The sequence below is a fragment of the Plasmodium coatneyi genome, chromosome 14, assembly GCF_001680005.1.
Source record: "Plasmodium coatneyi strain Hackeri chromosome 14, complete sequence".
In the NCBI taxonomy this organism is placed as follows: Eukaryota; Apicomplexa; class Aconoidasida; order Haemosporida; family Plasmodiidae; genus Plasmodium; species Plasmodium coatneyi.
Window position 1 is genome coordinate 1,418,959 of NC_033569.1, and position 19,280 is coordinate 1,438,238.

General features: G+C 44.5%; 6 protein-coding genes across 6 annotated transcripts; 3 read left to right on the forward strand and 3 right to left on the reverse strand.

The window, feature by feature from the left end:
• Nucleotides 1-496: 496 nt before the first annotated feature.
• On the forward strand, nucleotides 497-3,494 carry PCOAH_00054270 (Uncharacterized protein; the record flags this gene model as incomplete). Its single annotated transcript, XM_020062207.1, has 5 exons — nucleotides 497-2,627; nucleotides 2,699-2,827; nucleotides 2,936-3,096; nucleotides 3,227-3,296; nucleotides 3,436-3,494. 5 exons carry the CDS (start codon nucleotides 497-499, stop codon nucleotides 3,492-3,494), a joined length of 2,550 nt encoding a protein of 849 aa, XP_019917712.1.
• A 73-nt stretch (nucleotides 3,495-3,567) lies between these two features.
• PCOAH_00054280 (Ribosome biogenesis protein) lies at nucleotides 3,568-5,161 on the reverse strand (the record flags this gene model as incomplete). The annotated part of the gene is made up of 2 exons (XM_020062208.1): nucleotides 3,568-3,817; nucleotides 3,978-5,161. 2 exons carry the CDS (start codon nucleotides 5,159-5,161, stop codon nucleotides 3,568-3,570), a joined length of 1,434 nt encoding a protein of 477 aa, XP_019917518.1.
• Nucleotides 5,162-6,132: 971 nt separating this feature from the next.
• PCOAH_00054290 (Uncharacterized protein) lies at nucleotides 6,133-6,831 on the forward strand (the record flags this gene model as incomplete). The annotated part of the gene is made up of 1 exon (XM_020062209.1): nucleotides 6,133-6,831. One exon carries the CDS (start codon nucleotides 6,133-6,135, stop codon nucleotides 6,829-6,831), a length of 699 nt encoding a protein of 232 aa, XP_019917825.1.
• Nucleotides 6,832-7,487: 656 nt separating this feature from the next.
• PCOAH_00054300 (Uncharacterized protein) lies at nucleotides 7,488-8,549 on the reverse strand (the record flags this gene model as incomplete). The annotated part of the gene is made up of 2 exons (XM_020062210.1): nucleotides 7,488-7,713; nucleotides 7,843-8,549. The coding sequence occupies 2 exons, from the start codon at nucleotides 8,547-8,549 to the stop codon at nucleotides 7,488-7,490; spliced, it is 933 nt and encodes a 310-aa protein (XP_019917776.1).
• A 1,575-nt stretch (nucleotides 8,550-10,124) lies between these two features.
• On the forward strand, nucleotides 10,125-13,192 carry PCOAH_00054310 (Uncharacterized protein; the record flags this gene model as incomplete). Its single annotated transcript, XM_020062211.1, has 2 exons — nucleotides 10,125-12,920; nucleotides 13,076-13,192. The coding sequence occupies 2 exons, from the start codon at nucleotides 10,125-10,127 to the stop codon at nucleotides 13,190-13,192; spliced, it is 2,913 nt and encodes a 970-aa protein (XP_019917896.1).
• A 315-nt stretch (nucleotides 13,193-13,507) lies between these two features.
• Nucleotides 13,508-18,443, reverse strand: PCOAH_00054320 (tRNA synthetase class I; the record flags this gene model as incomplete). The annotated part of the gene is made up of 4 exons (XM_020062212.1): nucleotides 13,508-13,595; nucleotides 13,701-16,915; nucleotides 17,026-18,025; nucleotides 18,151-18,443. The coding sequence occupies 4 exons, from the start codon at nucleotides 18,441-18,443 to the stop codon at nucleotides 13,508-13,510; spliced, it is 4,596 nt and encodes a 1,531-aa protein (XP_019917541.1).
• Between the last annotated feature and the right edge of the window lie 837 nt (nucleotides 18,444-19,280).

The window sequence follows — 19,280 nt, forward strand, 5'->3', positions numbered from 1 at the left end:
TTTTTTTTTTTTTTTATACCCCTTCGCGGTAATGTTAAGCTGAAAATAAAAATAATTAATTTCCATCTCCGGTGAACGTTTTAAAAAATTCCCCCGTTGGAATTCTCCCTCATTAAGGTGAATATGCAACTGCCGCTTGGCGATGCAGTTCGTGACGGGACCCTAAAACCTGTTAGGAACAAGGGGGCGAATGGAACGTGGAGGTACTGCGTTGGCCTTTTTTTAGTGTGACCCTAGTCGACCGTGTAGAGCCGCAGTAGGGGGGAGAGTCGCACTAACAAGGTATATAGGTATAAATGAAAGTGAAGGAAAATAAAGCAACAGAACAGCCTTTTTGGTAGACCACATTCCTCCCATACCACGTGCTACGTAATCGCACCAACCCAACAGAGTGACCGTCTAACCGACTGTTCACCGACCACATGGAGGGAGGAGCCCCAGGCTGAGAGCCCCATATTTGCTCCTCCGAATAGAAGCGTCTCTGGATGAATCCACAATGGAAAAGGAGAACCGCTCTGAGAAGAAAAAAAGGAACAAAGATGCACAAGGAAGTGAGGAAAGCGAGCAGGGCGTGGGCCCACACAGCGCAAGTAGTTACGATGAAAGCGGCTTTTACCAGGACCCCCCCGACAATGACGCTTCGGACAGTCAAGACGAAATGAGTGACTTGGAGGATCTGCCAGAATATGAAAGGGAACTGATCCTAGCGAAGAGGCATGAAGAACACATGATAAAGGAACATCGGAGGATTCTCCTAAAAAAGGTAAAACCCCAATCGCAGGTGGAAAAAACAGATCAGGACGATGACAGCAACTATGTGGTGCAGGGGGGGAAATCAGTTACCACTGCTACGGGTGGTAAAGCCGCACTGGGGAAGACGAAGAAGAAAGTTGCCCCCCCGTCGACAGACAAAGCGGACATATCTGGTAGATCTACCAAAGAAGGAACAACAGCAGAAAAAAAAAAGAATAAACAGAGTTCGAAAGTTGGAGGGGGAGGTACCGCTGCAAGTTCCGCCGTGGAGGGAGATCTACACGGAAATGATTCATATGATGATATCAAAAAAGGGAAGGATTCTTCTCTGTCACGGATGCAGGAGAAAGAAGCAACCAAACGGGGAGAAAATGAAAAGCTTGGTTACCAAACGGATAGAGTGAAGGGTAGACGCTTAAACAAATTGTACAGCGAAACGGGGGAGTCCTCCCCGTCAGACTATTCTTCTCATAAAAAAAAGAACGTAAAAAAGGAAAAGAAGAAAAAGGAAAGCACCCTACACACACAGGACGGAGTTAGCAAACATTTCGATGTGACCACGTCAGATGGGGGGAACGAGTTATACACAAACGACAGGGGGGAGAAGAGAGAAGACTGGAACAGGAGGAAGAAAGTGATGAAGAAGGGGTCCCACGTGTATGAGGGTAAACAACGACCAGGTCATGGATCTTCCGACAGTGGTGACAGTCGTTACAGCCGTGACAGTCTCACGCGAAGTAGGAGCGCCACAAAGGATAACCACCAAGGGAAGAGACTCTTTGAAGATTCGAAGGATGGCAGTGACGACCACGGAGGAGAACTATTTGCTAAAGAGACAATGACACCTGAACGGTTAATACAAATATACAAGGAGGAGAAGAAGATCAAACTGGAGGTGTATAAATATATGACCTACGAAATTATCACCTACTTTCAGTTAAAAAAAACCTTCCTCCTGGATATGAGTGAGCATATTAACTTTGCCTACCATGTGATTGGCCATTTGGTTAAGGTTAACGATGCGAACCACCTGGTAAGAGTTGCGACCGGGGAGAGAATGAAAAATGACCCAATGGGTAACCCCCCTGGTGGGAAGAATGTCCCCACTGAGCAGAGAAGAAAAGCGAAGGAGGTGAACGCCCCAAATGAAGAGGCAACCAACGCAACAACTGACGAACAGACAATCCAAAAAAATAAAAAAAATATTTTTTTCATAACCAACGTTGTAAAAAGCGAAAACTACTTCTGCATTGATAGACACACAAACGTCAAACTTGAAATAGCCCACTTGGAAAACATCGAAAATGTATACTTCTTCTCCCGAATGAAGAATCAGATGGTAAAAAATAGGAAGCTACACACTAGTGAATTAACAACGCATGATAATTGGTGCGTCCCCCATGGGGGTAGTACCTTCCTCTGCGACCTGAACAACATATCCGACCAAAAGTTTTCCGTGGATGAATATAACTGCATTAAGTTATTTTCCATCGATGTAGATGTTTTAAAAAATTTCCACCACTTTTTGAGAGAGAAAATTGAAGACTTAAAAAACTTTCGTTACACGGAAAGACAAATTGAGGACCTGGTAGAAATGAAAAAGAAGCAGAGTTTCCATGAGATTTTTAGCAACAAGAAAAGTTTGGACGCTGTGCCTATTTCGCGTATCACTGTCCAGAGGGAGATCTGCTCCATTCAGCGGGAAATCGATACGCTCAATTATGCTAAGAAGAAAACCAACCCCCGGGATCTGCATGCCCTGTCACAGCTGGCACAACAAATTGACGCCCTCACGAGGAAGAAGGACATCCTCAAGGGGCAACTGCAGAAGGCGCGAAGTAAGACAAATAATGGAACAGCAGATTGGTTGATCGGTGAAGCGCCTCTCCACCATTTGCATAACCATTTGCATGACCATTTGCACGAAACTTCCCCCCCATTTCAGCCAACCTCGCGCCTAACAAAACCACGGAGGGAGCCCACCACGAGAGGGATAAAACCATCTCCAAGGAGAAGCCCCTCAGGACCTACAGGAGCGCCCCCCTCATGGAGGAACCCCCCAACAAGTTGCTAGGTATGCCACGTGCAACGATCGCGAAAAGGAAGCGTGGCATATATGTCCATCACGTTTTCTCACCCATGACCGAATTAATATTACTCACGCCGAACTTTCCATTTACAGGGGTAGAGGAACGGAGGGGCATCTCCCAACTGGCCAACTACATCCACGAGGAAAAAAAAAGCTTTACGAATTCTCTCACGGGGAAGTTTGTTGATCTACCTCTGGAAGTGCACAACAAAATTGTCACCCACTTTTTGCTCGGCTGTCTGGAGAGGGACCAGGTAAAAAAAAAAAAAAAAAAAAAAAAAAAACATCCATAGGGGAACATTTGTGTTGTTCCCTTGACGCACTAATATGTGGTCTCCGTATATACTGTTTGCACGTCTACACATTACCGCGCTTCCCCTTTAGGTCTATTTGGACAACCCGCCGGAGGACAGCTCGGATGACGAAGCGGGGGAGGACTACCATCTCTTCGGAGGTAACAAATTACAAAAAAAAGAGGCCCACCAAAGTGTGCGCAAAAGTGAGCGAAAAATTTTGCACGCATAAATATATGTAACATATGTGCACCGGCATAGCGATGTCCACGTCACCCATTTCTTGAATCCCCCCTTCAGTCAACATCGCTAGTCGTGTAACTCCCTTCGAGGAGCTGAAGCAGAAGAATTTTAACTGACCGGGTTGGCTACACAACACATAAACTTAAATGCTCAGAAGGAGGACAGAGGGTATATTCCCCCTCTGGCACATTATTCATTTAAAAAATGCGTTAGCTTGGAACAAACGGCAACTGTGGATAGAGGGAGGTCCGACACGCGAATGATGTAGTCGAAGGGGAAACACTCAGAATCAGTCTTGGAAATGGATTCGATAAAGTGTGTTATATCAAATGCGGTGGACAGAGAAAGGAAAAAGGAATATTCGTTCTTTGTCTCCTTTATCTTTTTGGATAGCTTCTTAACATCTGCGGGAAAACCCATGTTTGAAATTCCGATGCAGCTGAAGGGGTGAAAAAAAAGGGGGATAAGAATTAATAGCGTGGTGGGTTCAGGCGGCAGCCGTTGCGGTTATCCACGCAGTTGCAACTGCAGCTGCAAGTTATTTCTCTCACTATATATATTTTTATCTATTTGTTTTTTTTTTTCGTTTGTGAACTTACACGGAGGACCCCACGTAGTGCTTGACCGGCTCGGGGAGAACCTTCAACAGTGGACGCCCGTCCGGGTCGAGCACGACATTCCGCAGCATCAAATTTAACATGACCTTTTTAAAAAGGGAAAAACTTCGAGGTACGCGAAATGATGGGGACACAAAAATTAGTAACCCGTTAACTGTATGCACATATATTTGCAGCTTCCCCCTTTTGTTAATAACACTGTCTCGTAAAGATAGCAAAGTAAAAAAAAGAATATCCAACCGTACGTTCTTCAGTTTATTTTTTATTGTTTCCACTTTGGTCCTGAGGAACGAATTCTCCTTTGCACTCCTTGCATTGGACAGTAAATCCTCCACTGTCTTTAATTGGTTCTCCAGAAATGACATGTGCTCATCAGCATTTATAACGCAGCTTCTGTTTCTTATGCTTGTAATAGCGAGCGGGGAGAACAGAAGGAAAATTTTGAAAATTCCTTTTTCATCCTCACCAACTGATACTTGATCCTCATCACCGGATACGTGTCTACCAACTTCTTCCTTCCCTTCAGGAGAGTCCAATGTGTTTTCTTCATCACCTTTTGGATCTTCTCCCTTTTTGAGGTTGTTCATATATTCCACGTAATCCATGGTCGGTTGTTGGTCACTGTTAATAGGTGGGTCCTTTCGACTTGTTGTTTCCTCTGCATGGTTCGTTTGCTCCATGGGGGGTTCTCCCTCGCTTGCCGCCGAGCTCTCGTTTTCGTAGTAGTACGCATCACTAAATGTGTGAGGAGCATTTTCATCGTCCAGATTTGCCGCTTCCTCTGTAGATATCCCCTCATAGGGGTACCTTTCTGCGCCATTTCTACTTTTTCTTCCTCCTCCATGGAGGCCACTCTTGTGCTTTCCCTTTCCAGCTACACCTTGCATGTTACCACTTCGATGACCCTTTCGGAACATGCTACTGTTAAATCTTGAATGGGTTGCTTTCCCCTTCATCTGGGGGTTATAATACTTCCCATTCCTGGGTGCGCCACACTCCATCTCTGCACCACCTCTTCCTTCTCTATTTGGTCTTCCTTTCTGTTTTCCCATCTCTTTCCCCATTTTGTGAGAGGCACCTCCTCGCCTCCCTCTAATTACATGCTTACCACCGTTTAATTTCTTCCCGACGGCTGCTTTTTTCTGCATTGAAGATTTCCCTTCCATGGTAACATCATCTGTCGTTTTGTAGAAATGATATATATATTTTTTTTTCTTTTTTCCACTCTCCCCACTGCAACGCAGTAGGCTTCGTTCAGCTAGCCGTTTCAAAAAAATGTTCTGATGTGGTCTGGTTGGCTGTCTCGCAAAGGGGGAATTTTTTTTTCCTTTTTTTGTTTATTCCCCTCCACGTTTACCCTCGCGCTGTTATCCGGACAGATGATAGCTGCTCTCGTTTTTTGGCAAATAAAGAGGCTGGCGCATTCGACAGGCAGTGCTTCCTAATGCGGTCTCCCACTTTTGTGAATAAAAGTTATTCGCGCCAGGTGATTTTAAGCGACTGTACCAAAAAAAAAAAAGCTATCCAGAAGAATTAATGCATACCAATGTATTCTTCCCTTTTTTTTTTTTTTTTTCCTTTCCCCCTCGTTTATGCAAACAGTTTGTAGAAAAGGAGAAAACAAATAAATCTACCACGTGGTTGCTTGTGCTGGTCTGCTGTAATGGTCGCCGTGTCAAAAACGACTTCTTTTTTTTTACCTTGCGGGGTCAGGCAAAATATACCCATTTCGTATGAACAAAAAAAAAAAAAAAAAAAAAAAAAACCGTTGAGTTACCATTTCCCATTTTTCCCATTTGGCATACGGCCTCAAATGAAACGTCTCTTCTTCCAACCAGAGGGGGCAAAACCATAGGAAGCTACTTTTTTAAACTGGTGAATGGTGAAGTAGTTTTACAATTTTTGCAATTTACCCCAAAATTTTGAAGCAAACCCCTGTTCTTAAAAATACTGCCATGATCAACGAAAAGAGGGGATTGCGCTCCCGAGAAAATTGAAATTTTTTTTTATCACCTAAACGTTAAGCAAATAAAAAAGAGTAAAACGAAATAGGGATAACTCTACAAAGTACCACAAGATAACGTAAAATGAAGTGCCCTCTCCAATCCGCAGCTGCCAACCTTGTACCCCTTCCAAAATGAAGAAGAGAACCCTCTTTTCAAGTAAAAACCGCCACATAAAGAATAAAAACTACCTTCGGAAGAAGAACAAATATTTCACTGACCAAAAATTCCTTCGAAAGTTTAAAAAGTTTGCGAAATCTGATGAACCAAAGAAGGAGTTAGTTCGCAGTGACCCCATAAAAGACTTCTTCTTCACGCCCGAGCGGGTCCATGCGGATGGACAGCCAGGAAAGAAAACAGTAGAGGGGAAAGAAGAAGGGGACGAGACAGACATAGAAACCGCCAATGGAGACCACAGCCAAGAAGACCAAAGGGAGGATTCTCCAATAATCACAGACCGCAACAACAACGGCACACATCCCCTACGTGGGAACAAAACAAAAGGGAGTGCTACGAAAAAAAAAAACACTCCTGCATCGCAGGAACGTCCCGAGGGCAGCAGCGAGGATGAAACTCAAACGGAGCACCAAAGGAACAACCACGGGAAGCATGGAAAATCCGTGTATAGCAAAGAAATTAATATAGTTTCTATGAAAAGGAAGCAGAGGGAGTTGTACTTGAAGGAGAAAGAAGCTGCAATTCAGAAAAGTGAACAAGAAAAAAAACAAAAAAAAATGATAAGAATTAAAAAGTTTAAAAAATTAAATAGAAAAACAAAGAAGGGTCAGCCAATCATGAAAAATTTGATAAATCATTTGTTAAAAAAGATATGATTTTTTTTTTTTTTTTTTTTGAACCTTTTTAGTGTCCCTGGGGAGTAAAAATCCTGACATCGTCATAGTCTCCCCTCCCCCCTTTTTTTATTTTTTTTTATTTTTTCGCATCCTCACTCCTTTTTACAGCCACTGTGCAATATGTCCACCTCCTTCACAGTGGACACTTTTTGTGTTAATTTTGTTTTAGTTTTGCACTCCGCCTTTACGCGTTCGTTTAAAAGGCCTTTCCCCCTCGACGTCGCGTCTGCCTCTTTGAAGAATAGAAATGGACGATGTTACGAGGGGCAACCTCACATGGACGGTATGCACTTGTGTAGGAGTGCATGCAAACTCACCGCACCTCTTGGTGTATCCCTTATATGAACTTTTATATTTTTTTCAAAAAAAAAAAGTCAGCCAAAATGGCAACTTTTACAAACGCGTTATTAAATTTAATTCGATACAAAAAAAAAGAAAAAAAAATTACCCTGTGCAACAAATGGTGTGTGCAAAAAGGCACATGTGTGAACAGCACGAGGGGTCAAACACTATGTTGGCATGTTATAACAAAAAAAAAAGGAAAAAACTCCTTTTGGTTTTTCTTCGCAACATACATCGCGATATGCTTGGGCACACCTTTACGAGGCGAAGTTGGAAGTGTCCACATGCATGATCTACCTCCCATTTCTCCCCCTGGCTTTTTTTTTTTTCTTCCCATTTTTTTTCACTTTATCCTTGTCCCTCTTCTGCTCTGACATCCTGAGCTCCCGTTCCCACTTAAGCATTTTCATCTTGCGCAATTCGACGACTTCCTTCTTGTTCGTGTTCTTCGTGGAAAGGTTTTCCATTTTTATGGCGCCCCCCTCGCTGATGTAGATGATGGGAACGATGAACACCTTCCTGCGGGAAGTGGTGCGGAAAATTTACACATATACAAGTGTAAGAAGGTACATATATACAAAGGAACAAATGTGCATCCAAACGCCTTGTCCTGGCGAACGGCACGGAAGGGTGCTTCAAGTGACTAACCTGAGGAAGGATCTCAACTCGTTATTGTTCGTTGCCACAAAAAACTTCTTTTCGTTGTTATTTTTTACTAAGTCGATTATGCATTTCATGGAATCGGAAAGCTCGACTTTCCACTCGGTCTGTCCACCATTTTGCGATTCCTCCTCTTTGGTTGCTTCCTCCCCATTGGGTTCACCTTCCCCGTTTGGTGCTTCCTCCTCCTTCTTGGTTGCTTCTTCCACCTTAGGTGCTGCTTCCTCCTTAGTAGTTGCTTCTTCCACCTTGGTTGCTTCCTCCCCCTTTGCTTGTTTCCCCCTCACATTGCACACACTGTCAAAGTTGTGCGTCACGGAAACCTCATTTTCGAAAAAATTGTTCACCGAAAAGGGGGAGTTCCTTTCACCTTTCATCTTTTTTAAAAATACGTCCACAGAGTTTTTCACATTATCACCATTGTGGTTGCACTTGTAATGAGTTATCTTCCTAATCCCGTAGGCCGTTTCTTCATTATGCGTTTTTTTGGCACACGTGGAGATGCATTTTGTGGTCATGAGCATCAGTTGCCTGTTTATCAGTTTAGCTAGCTCTTCTTTAATGGGAATTTTGTGGACAATACAAAGGTGGATGAAGGTTTCATCGACGATCACTTTGATGGGGTCCGAAACTTGTAGCAGCGAGAAGCATGTTACAAGTTTTTTTTTGAAGTCCTTCTTTCTGTCCAGTTTCATTTTGCCACAGGAAGGAGGGGAATCACTATATGCACGTATTATATATACATATGAATTTATTTTGTGCGATTGCCTTTATAGTGGGTACCCTTGCTTGATGCTTCCTTTTTTCTGTCCCCGTTTTGGCTAATTTGGGTTAACTGTTCACCTGCTCGAAGTTAACATACCGCCGTGTGCGTATATTGATTTACTTTTCGGCTTGACAAACGTGTCATCCCTTTGGACGTTACTACAAACACGTGTATGCAACGAGAAAACCGTTTTCCATGGGAAGTTTGCCAAGGCCGCTCAAACTTCTGAGGATTAAAACAGACCAGAGTGAACTCCCCCCCAACTGGCTTCCTTGTTATGCTTCCTATTTAATTTGCTAATTGGGACGAGCAACAACCAACACTTTTTTTCTTCCTCTTCTAAACAGATGAACCAATTTCAAAGTGATTAAAAAAAAAAAAAAAAAAAAATGACTATTACTACCACTACTATGTAGCTCTGAGGGGGTTATGTAAGAAAAATTTGTGACAAACTTTTTGATCAAATTTACCTGACCTGTTCAGAAAAAAAAAAAAAAAAAAAAAAAAAAAAAAAAAATCCTATGGTATTATATCTTGCAAAATAGGAGGATGTATTTTTTTTTTTTTTTTTTTTTTTTCTCCAACATATGTTGCATATACATATATGTCGGCATATTTCCAAAACAGCCAATTTGCTAAATTGTAAAAAGTTTGTAAGTTCCAGTTTGATCAGAAGAACATGCCCGTTTTTAATTTTTTCTTGTTTTTGTTGTAATTTAACTGCATCTCCCCTGTTGGCAAAATCGTTCCAAGCGAAGTAGCTATTGTTAGTTCACTTCCCAGAATGAACGATCGAGCTGTGCCTGCCATTTATACAGAAGTAACCCACTTGGGGAGGAGTGAAGTTGCATAGAAGCAGCTGCTTGTAGTTCTAACCAGAGTGGGGGCCCACTCCTCCCCCATGCACATTTTTTGAGGCAGCGGAAAAGCACCAAGTATACACCTGTTTGTCGTCAAGGGTGGAAAAGTTAGAGGTGCACTTTTTTCTTTTTTTTAGCAGATCCAGTTGGATAAAAGGAAGAGGGAACCTTCCTGGGAAGGACCATCACACGTATGTGCATTGGTACATCTCCCAGGTGAACACCTGACTCTACCTGTAAATTGGGAAGTAGTTTTACATGTGTAGTTGTTCCCGCTGGTGGTGCTGCCGAATGTTTGCAGAAGGGAAAGCATCCTTCACAGGTGGAACAAGCCAACGGCGGAATGGATCCAACTAATCGATTGGCAAGTCGATTAGTTGTTTACCCCTACCCGTTATCCGATTGATGAGTCGGTGGATGCATGGGTGATTCGATGTCCCCTCATGTGCAACAAACCGGGGAAGGATATTTCTGTGCAGAACAGCCTTTTAAGTGGAAGGCACTCCAATAAGAAGCGATAATCGAACTCCCCCTGGAAATACAACGAATGAAATAACTTTGTGTGGTAAGAAGTAAGCAAGTAATACTGATCGTGTGTTGAAGTGATCCGCCACATTGGAACTGCATCAGGGACCCCTTTAAGGATGAGCGACGAGGAGGTGAGTATACCCCAGGGGGAAATGCCTGACGAAGCGGAAATCCAAAGCGGAGATGACATAAATTTTCAAAACTGCACCGAAAGGACAGATGAATTAATCGAATCGGAGAGCATGATGGAGCAGCAGGGTGGTGAGGTGGAGGAGGAAGAACCCAATCCAGGAGATGACCCCCAGAGTAAAGACGAATCGAACAACACACAGGTAGAGGAAGATCCAACATGTAATAACTCCATTGATAACAGTTCGCTTCATGTGGACCTAAACCATTTGGGTGCCAGTCAAATGGGTGAAGCTTCCAGTGCACATGTGAATGGCGAAACGGGGGAAGCAGCTCCCCCAACCAGCGCCGAATGGACAAAGGAAAATGGGGCGGCAAACGTGGAAGGCGGAGCGAAGGATGAACAAATGAATCCGTCTGAGAGTCTCCACGATGACCCCAATGAAGGCAGCAAAGACGCACACGAAAAGCAGCCCCAGCAACAGCAACAACAACAACAACAACAACAACAACAACAACAACAACCAGTCTGCATGCGGCCGTCGAACACCTACCTGCGAAACATCGTAAGGAAACAATCTCCGAACATAAAAAATAGCATCCACAATTTAAGCTTTCCAAATGTAAACTCCATGACGTTCGATCCGTCCTATGGTGGTGAAGGGCAAAAGTTTTTTGTCGGTGCGGCTGATCAGGATGAGGGTTCGGCGATTAAGAACCCACAGTTACCAAGTGGAGCCACCATGACGTACTCCACTAACATTGCCGAGGAAGACCTTCACCATATTTACACTCTCCTAAATGGTGAACTGACCAGGTCGTCAGAAAACGATAAGGAGATACACCGAGTGAAGGACGAAATTATAAGTTTGCATAGGAATAACCCAACTGAAGTACTGACCTTGCAACGATGTTACGCCAGTGTAAGGGCAAATAAAAAGTTAATAGATGTATTGTTTGGGTTTCTAGGAGGTGGTACTGTGTGGACTCCTCCCAAATGGGACTCCTCCTTCAACCACGGAATCGGAATGAATTATTTAAGCTACGAAACGGTGAATAACATGCATCAGGTGTGGAGACAAGACGTTTCTGCTTGGGGGGGTGCTCAAAACTGGGACAGGGAAAAACAGAAACAAAAACAAAAACACATTGGTGGTTGTGAGGGAAATGAGTATGCCAATATGAGAGGTGGGGATCCATTTCCCAATGTAGGGGGAGTAGTAGCAGGAGAGGGTAACCCCATTCAGTGGAATATGCCCCCCCAAGGATTGCATACCCATGGAGGAATGGCACCATGGATGCCCCCCCCTATGATGATCTACGGTAAGCATGGTCAAGCAGAACAGACGATGGGTAGTGCTCCATGGGGTGCAACCACAATGAAGGACTACCCCCACCACGTGAACACCTTCGATTGGTTAAACCAAAACGTGCAAACGAAGAATGAAAAATATAAAGGAAATCCCTTCGGTGTAGATTATTACAACCCCCTGTCAGAGGAAGGAAAAAATTCCATCGAGTGGAATAACCCCGGGGAACAATCCAAGAAGAATCACCACGAACGTTTGAGCAACCTTTACAAATGTGTAAGCTGCAAAAAACAGTGCAACCATGTGTATTACATTTTAAAGCCTAACAATGTTAAAAAAATATCCTACGGCGTGTTGGATAAATGTGTTTGGTGCAGTGTTTGTTACAATTCTAGCAAATACCCTAGCATTTTGAGCAGGTCAAATTTTGTGAAGGTAAATATACCATACAGTTTTGTTGGAAACGATTGGAGCGTTACCGAAGTGGAAAAACTCATCGACGCAATTACAAAGTATAAAAATGATTGGGAAAAGATTAGCGAATCTGTAGGAACGAAAAGTCCATATGAGTGTATTTTTAAATTTGCATCCATGCCATTGTCCAACCCCTACTTTGACATGGATAACCTTCTTAACGTAAATGACGTTTCTTTTAAATCCTTTAAACAAAACAACACTCTGTTGTCACTACTCTCCTTCATATGTAACTACATCAGCCCCTACATCGGGGCATACGCGGCAAAGAAAATCGTAGACTTTATTCTGAACAAGCAGCGTGAGTGCGTTGCCAAGGTGAAGGAGAACGAACAGAACGAGGAGTCCAAGAAGAGAGAACAGTGGGAGAAGAGGGAAAATCCAGATGTTCAAAGGGGGGAAATAAAAATGGAGAGTTTCGAGGCGCAACAATCGGGGGGGCAGCCCCCCTGTGAAGACCATCCCCCAACTGAGCAACCAAGGGGGGAAGATCCTACTGAAGCTAATTCCACTGCCGAGAAACAGGCAAGCGTCGAAACGGAAGGAGCCTCTGAACCGAAGCCGTGCGAAGACGCCCCCCCCGAGGAGCAGCAGGACGATATTTCCAAGACGGAAAACCAAGGGGAAGCCCCAATTGTATCCAAACCGGCAGAAACAGCGAACCACCAAATGAGCAATAACGAGGATGTTAAAACCGAAACAGGAGAAGAGTCGAACATCCCCTCCGGCAACCCCGACTTCGTACCACTCAACATGAACCTCCCGCCAAAGGACAGTGCCTCTTCCACCTACATACTGAATGAGAAGGACATGCAGGAAATACACAACACAATTATTAACGCGTCGAAGAAGAGGGCCCACCAGCTGGCAGAACTAGAGAGGCACAACGTTAGGAAGCTGCTGAAGGAACTTGCCCTGATAAGCACCAGGAAGGTGAAGCTAAAGCTGAAGCAGTACCAGTACTTGCAAAGTTATTTTGAAATCCAGAACAAGCAAATGGTAAGTTGGGAGGTCAGACACACCACTATAGCGTCTAGCTGTCTGCACCGTCCAATGTGCGTAACCTGAGTGGTGCTTATTTGAAGTTTTTCTATTTAATTTTTTAACATTTTAATTCTTATCATTTTTTTTTTTTTTTCTTGTTTCCCCGTCAGGAACGGAAGAGAGCGCGCCACGGTGAGGAAGGGACGACGGAAAAAGAAGAACTAAACAACTCAAACGAACATGGTGAAGAGAATGAGAAGGATACACACGACACGCAGGATGAGTAGGATCAAACCGAACTGCTCAGGCAAGCCGAGCAAAATGGCGCTGTAACTTTGCAGCGCCTGCGTGGCGTGCCAATTTGTTACTTTTTTTAACGCATACGTGATGTATATGCATCGAATTGTTTATACGTGTGTGTGTGTGGAGGGTGTGTCCCTCTGTGCCGCCCCCCCCAACACACATTCCACCAACTGAACAAACATGGTGAAACTTTTCAAACTGATTTAAAAACGGAAAAAGTGTACCAGCTTCAAACTTATTGGAAGCGCATCCTGGAAGGGATAATTCTCCTCCCCGTCCTTCATTTTACGAATGACACGCTAATTGAAGTATGTCTTCACCACGCCAAGGCACCTCGGGCAGAAGAGCTCGCCTTCAAAGGGACTGACCGTTCCGTACATCCAGCACCTGCGTTGGGAAATTATTAAAAGGAAAAAATGGGGGTGCATATCGGGTGACGGTGTAAAGGTTGGCAGCTCATTTTAGCCACTCGTGTAACGGGTGAAAACGAACCTGGCACATTTAGCCCCGGTGGATCTGCCAATCCCGACGCTGATGGAGGCCTGCTTGGAGACGTCCCCCGTGTGAAGCATATCCTGGAAGGGGTCCTCAGTTTGGTCCCCCCGCAGTAACTGGTCCACCTCATCACACTCCTGTGGAGCTCCCTCCCCACCCGGCACAAGTGGAATTTTGTAAGTCCTGAACGAGGGGTCCATCTTTTGCAATTCCATTAAGTCCTCACATAGGATAACATTGGAGACGTTAAAAAGAAAGCGAAGGTCATCGTGGTTGTTAAAACTGGCCAATGGATTGGACGTTTTCAAAAAACGCTTCACCAAGGTGATTACCTCCTCATTATCTGTGTGCAGATAAACTACTGCCTCTAACGAATTGGAAAGAAATCCATTCATCTGTTTATGAACAAAATATTTTACCAAAAAAAGGGTTTCTAAATGGACTTCTTTTCTCCTTTTAATGGTTGGCATTTGGCAGAAGAAAAGCGATTTGTGTTTTTGTGTTTTTCTTTCTTGAAGGGGCAAGTTTCCAACATTCCTCTTCACGGATAGTAGTGTACCGTATACATCCTCACACAAGTGGGGGATGATTGGGGCCAGTATCTTCACCATATCAACCAGAATGTTGTAAAAAATCTTCTGGCAGTTCCTCCTGCTTATGGAGTTCCTCTCATGTACGTACAATCTGTCTTTACAATAATCGAGGTATATGGCCAAATCACGGTTAATAAAATTCATTACATGTTTCATAAGGAGCTGTAACTGGAACTTTGAGTAGGCCTTCAGGCAGAACCGTATTGTAGTGTCCCTTTTGGAGAATATATATTGGTCCATCATTTGGAGGTCTTCTTCATGTTCCACCTTTACGTTGGAAAAATCAAAGTCGTGCAGATTGTTCAGCAGAAATTTTAACGTGTTGTAAAGCTTTAAATAAATATGCTTATTTATGTCCTCCAAAATTTGGGGACTTACGGACACGTTTTTGTTAACAAAGTTGTGACAGCAAACCCACAGCCGCACGATGTCAGCGTTGAAGTGTCTTCCCCCGGGGGGGCTACTCCTTTTTGAGTTTTTTTTTTTTATTAGTTTTTCCTCCGGTGAGGTCTTCCTCCCTGTAACATCCCCTTCGGTGGAAGCTCCTCCAAATGACACCACATCAGTAGTGCTACTGCGATTTTCCATCAGCGGGAACAACTTACGGGGGGAGACCACATTGTTCAGACTTTTGCTCATCTTCACGTTGTTCCCATCCACAACGTAGTTATGCACGATCACGTTGCTGATTGGGAGGGCATTATCCACGTTTTGCACCGCGCCTGTCCCTACTCTACCCCCCCTGTGAACACTGTTCAGGAAAAAGTAAATAAAAAAAAAGGACTGGAACCACCCCCTTATCTGGTCCACCCCCTCACAGCACAGGTGTACGCCCATATCCTTCACCAAAAAGGAGTCCCCCCTTTTTTGCTTCCTACACCGGTGGACAATCTCATTAGCACTTCCTACCTTGAAGTAATTTTTCTCACTTTTCAGTCTCTTCATTAACCGTTGGTACATTACGTCCGGGTCGAATATTTTCCTCTTCCTCATTATATCGTTCAGGAGGTCCTTCTCACTACCATCCCCCTTGTCCCGTTTCCCCCCGTTTCCCCTCTCCATTTGATCATACACATCGTATATGTTAAAAAAAGGTGTATCCTCCCTAATGGTGGTTTTTCCTAGCAAAGAAACTGCCCTTTTTTTCTCCCCCCGAGGCGAAATCACCCTTCTGAAGTATTCGTTAAAAAGGATGTGCTTGCACATGTGCATAACGTAGAGGTACGAAACGGAGGAGTCAAACCACACATCCATGATCTGCTGGCGGAAGCTCACCTTGGAATCTCCACCTATGAGTAAATCCTTCAACGGGATGTTTACCCCCCAATACTTCTGCCTGCTTATACACCACTCATTTCGGTTTTCAATGGTTTTTATTAAAGCATCCTTCACGTGGTCACTTACAAAGTTCACCCTTCTAATGCTTTCATAAAATAGCTTGTTCTGTTTTATCTTTTCTATGTCTACGTAAATTTGCAGAAGCGACTTTATCTGCACACTCGTGTGAGACCGCCAATCGTATGTGTACAGGTGCTCATAGGGGAAATGAAACAGCACATTCCCGTGGAAGGCATAGTAGAAGAGCAAGTGCACATCCTCCTGGTTTATGTTAATTTTGGGGGTGGTTCCCAAACAATTATTTAACAGGTTGCTAAGCAGGGGGCTTCTTTCTCCCTTACCCGACAATGCATCCTGCCTTATCAGCTCGGCGTTCCTCTGACACTTCTCCCAGATCACCTTTGCGTACTCCTCCTTCAGGTCATCGTTCTGGTCGATCACGTTTTCGTCCACAGTGGTCAGTTCTCCAATTTGCTGCGCTTTGGGGCGATTATTCATTTCCATCCCCCCTGGTCGTTCACCCCCCTGGTAGTGCTCCCCTCCGAGGTGTACCTTCCTCAGTTCATTGTTCTGGTAGTACACGTTGTAGTCCGAAAAGCCGTGTGAAGGAGCCACGTGCACAATGCCAGAACCGAAGGATTCATCTATTTCATTTCCCGACACGAGGACAAAATGGCTTTCCACTTGGTTCACAAAGTTGCGGTAAGTACAGTTGGCCAGTTCCTTCCCTTTGAGCGTCACTACTTTTTTCACCTCCAAAATTCTGTCCTCCTTTGAGTAATATTTTTTTAAGTAGTCGAGGAACATATCCAGTGATTTCTCACAGATGAGGAAAAAAAGGGGATCTGCCTTTTCAAACATTACCTGCACAACCTGGTATACATATTCCGCATGAATCAACAAGCACTTGTTGTTAAAAATGGTGTACATTTGGGTGGTGAACACAAGTACCTTCAGCTTCCTCTTTATCACTTCCTTTGCTCGAACTAGCAACTTCCATAGTGCGTCATCATTGGTGGGGGGCCCACTTGGTGACGAACCCAACTTGGTGCGGATCATCTCCAATTCCTGATCTCCCACCTGAATGAACTCCCTAACCAGTTCGTTTTCCACACTGGCTCCCAACATTTTCAGCGCTAAGGAATCACTTACCCCGTGCATGTCGAAAAAGAAGTAGAAGGAATTGCAGATCCGTTTTTTGTAAATAATTTCGCTGTCCGATAACACCGTCTGCGTGGCGTAGCTGTGGTATATGGGTCGGTTGCTCACGTAGATGTGCTTCTGCGGGGGGGAAGAGGGGGAAGGGAATGAACTCATGAATGAGGTACAAAATTGGGGTACCCTCTAACCGAGTTACGGCGTTACCGTGTTAACGCGTTTGCCATCCTTACGTGCTCGAGGAGACGCCGAAAGACGGCCCGCTGAATATCCTCATAGAGATCATAAAACGTAACGTAGGTGTAGTCCCACAGGCCCCAAATACCGTAGGACACCAGAGACATGAACTGTTCGTTAATAAAGTGGGCGGCGTACGACTTGCACAGATTTTTGAAGTACGTGATTTTTTTCTCCTCTTGGCTGGGGCTCACAAGAGGGACGTCCTCCCGGCGCAGCAGGTCACGCAGAAAGGTGGGACGTCCATCGTTCAACCGGGTCTGATGCATCTCTAAGTTATGTCGTTTCTCTTTACTGGTGAGCCACCTGGTAGGGAAATGCCCCTCACTTTCCCCCCCGGGTGTCTTCCCCTGATTGAGCAGAAAAACTTCCGAGTTTTTGTTACTCACTTCCGAACGGTCAGGCAAAGTGACCTCTTGGACGTTCTTAATGTTGAGCGTTTTCATCACCTGGTACTCGATGGGCAGTCCATGCGTATCGAACCCATGTATCAGCATCACGCAATAATTTCTCATTAGCAAATATTTTAAATATATGTCTTTTACAATTTTGTTGAGGACGTGTCCTATGTGAATATCGTTGTTTGCATAGGGTGGTCCATCGTGGATGATACGTACCTTATGATATACCTTCCTGTAAAAATGGAGTAGTTTTTTCTTTTTTTCAACATTTTGGGGGGGGGACTTTCCCAATTGGCCTATATTATTATCCCTTCTGTGTCTGTGATTGGTGTGCCGGTGTTGGTTGGAGATACTGCCAATCACTTCTTCCCATCTTAAATTTGTGAGGACTTTTTTTTTTTTCATAAGTTGTTCTGTCTGAGTGGGTTCCTCTCTCCCGGTCAGCGATGCACAATTTCTGAACCCGTTTTCCCCCCCTACATGGGTAGATTCTTTTCCCTTCTTCCTTCCATCGCGTATGCACTTCTTCACGTTGGCAAAGTTGCGTCTTTCGTAAACCCGTTCGCTGTTCCAGAGGTTTTGTATGTGCTTCTGTCTGGAGAAAAGGTGGGCAACCGTGTGAAAGCAAACATGTGAGGATGCGTGTAAGCGGGGCGGCGCTACGGAGAGTGGAGACTCATTCGACGTGAATTTTTTCCCAGTGACCCGTATCCGACCTACCTGTCGAAGCTGGCATACGTGGTGGGCAGAAGCTGGACGGGAAGATTCACCGACTGCCTAATTACGTCCTTAATTTTATTCCTGTGCTCGTTTAAAGCGTGTTTGCATTTTCTCCCATATTTTGCCGCTGCTACGAAGCAAGGGGTGACTGCTTTACTCTGTCCGTCGAAGAAATGTTGATTTAAAATATGCACAACTTTGTCAGTCCTCTTAAAGCAGAGGGACACCCACTGTTGTGTAATGGCTTGAAGGAGCAGTATCGCTGTTACCGTGAGGGTTTTCCTCCTTTTCATTTTATGTGTGCCCGTTAGTCGAGCTTGCTCCCATAGTGACCGGGACAGGTCGCTATACACAGCGATGCTTTTCTACGTATCCGGGGAGTATACATGCCGTTAGCCACAGATAGCTTCATGGAGTGGTAGAGAAGCAAACTGCACTAAAAATGGACCCTTTCTTCTTCCTCATGGTCGCATATACTGTCGGCTTTCAAAATGGAGTAGAGATCCTACCCACCAGAGCGTGACCTCCCAGGAAGGGGGCGAGTTACTTAGCGGAGAGTCAAACACATGGCGGCTGCAAAATCGTCCAGTAAAAAGCGAGCCCATGCGTAAGTTCCATTACTGTTACAGAAAAGGCGGCATATAAAGAAAAAAAAAAAAAAAAAAGCTTACCAAAGGAGAACTTTCAAACGCAAGGGTATACACCACCTTTATGTGACCCCGTAATGTGTAATTTAAAGAAGGGGGGGGAGTAACCCTCTGAGGAGGAAATCCTTTATTTTCCGCGGGGGAGGGAGAGACGAATTAGCACAGCTCCCTCCCCGCAGGTTGGTTAACATTCCGTCGGAAGAAAAGGGGCGTGTGGTCCCTAAAGCACCTCGCACAGTTGCAATTGCAGTTGCGCCTTTGAATACGGACCACCGGAGGATGAATTGGTCCGTCATTCTGCTATATTCTGCCAAATCCTGTAGCTCGGGAATCCGCGAATTCGTCAATGCGCGAACCCGCCACTCCGCAAACTCGCCAATGACCCATGCGCAGCTGGGTCACGACAGAATGTTGCGCTTCGCGAGATTGAGCTGCTATTCAGGGGGATTCTCCCCCCAAAAAAAAAGAGAAAAAGGAAAAAGG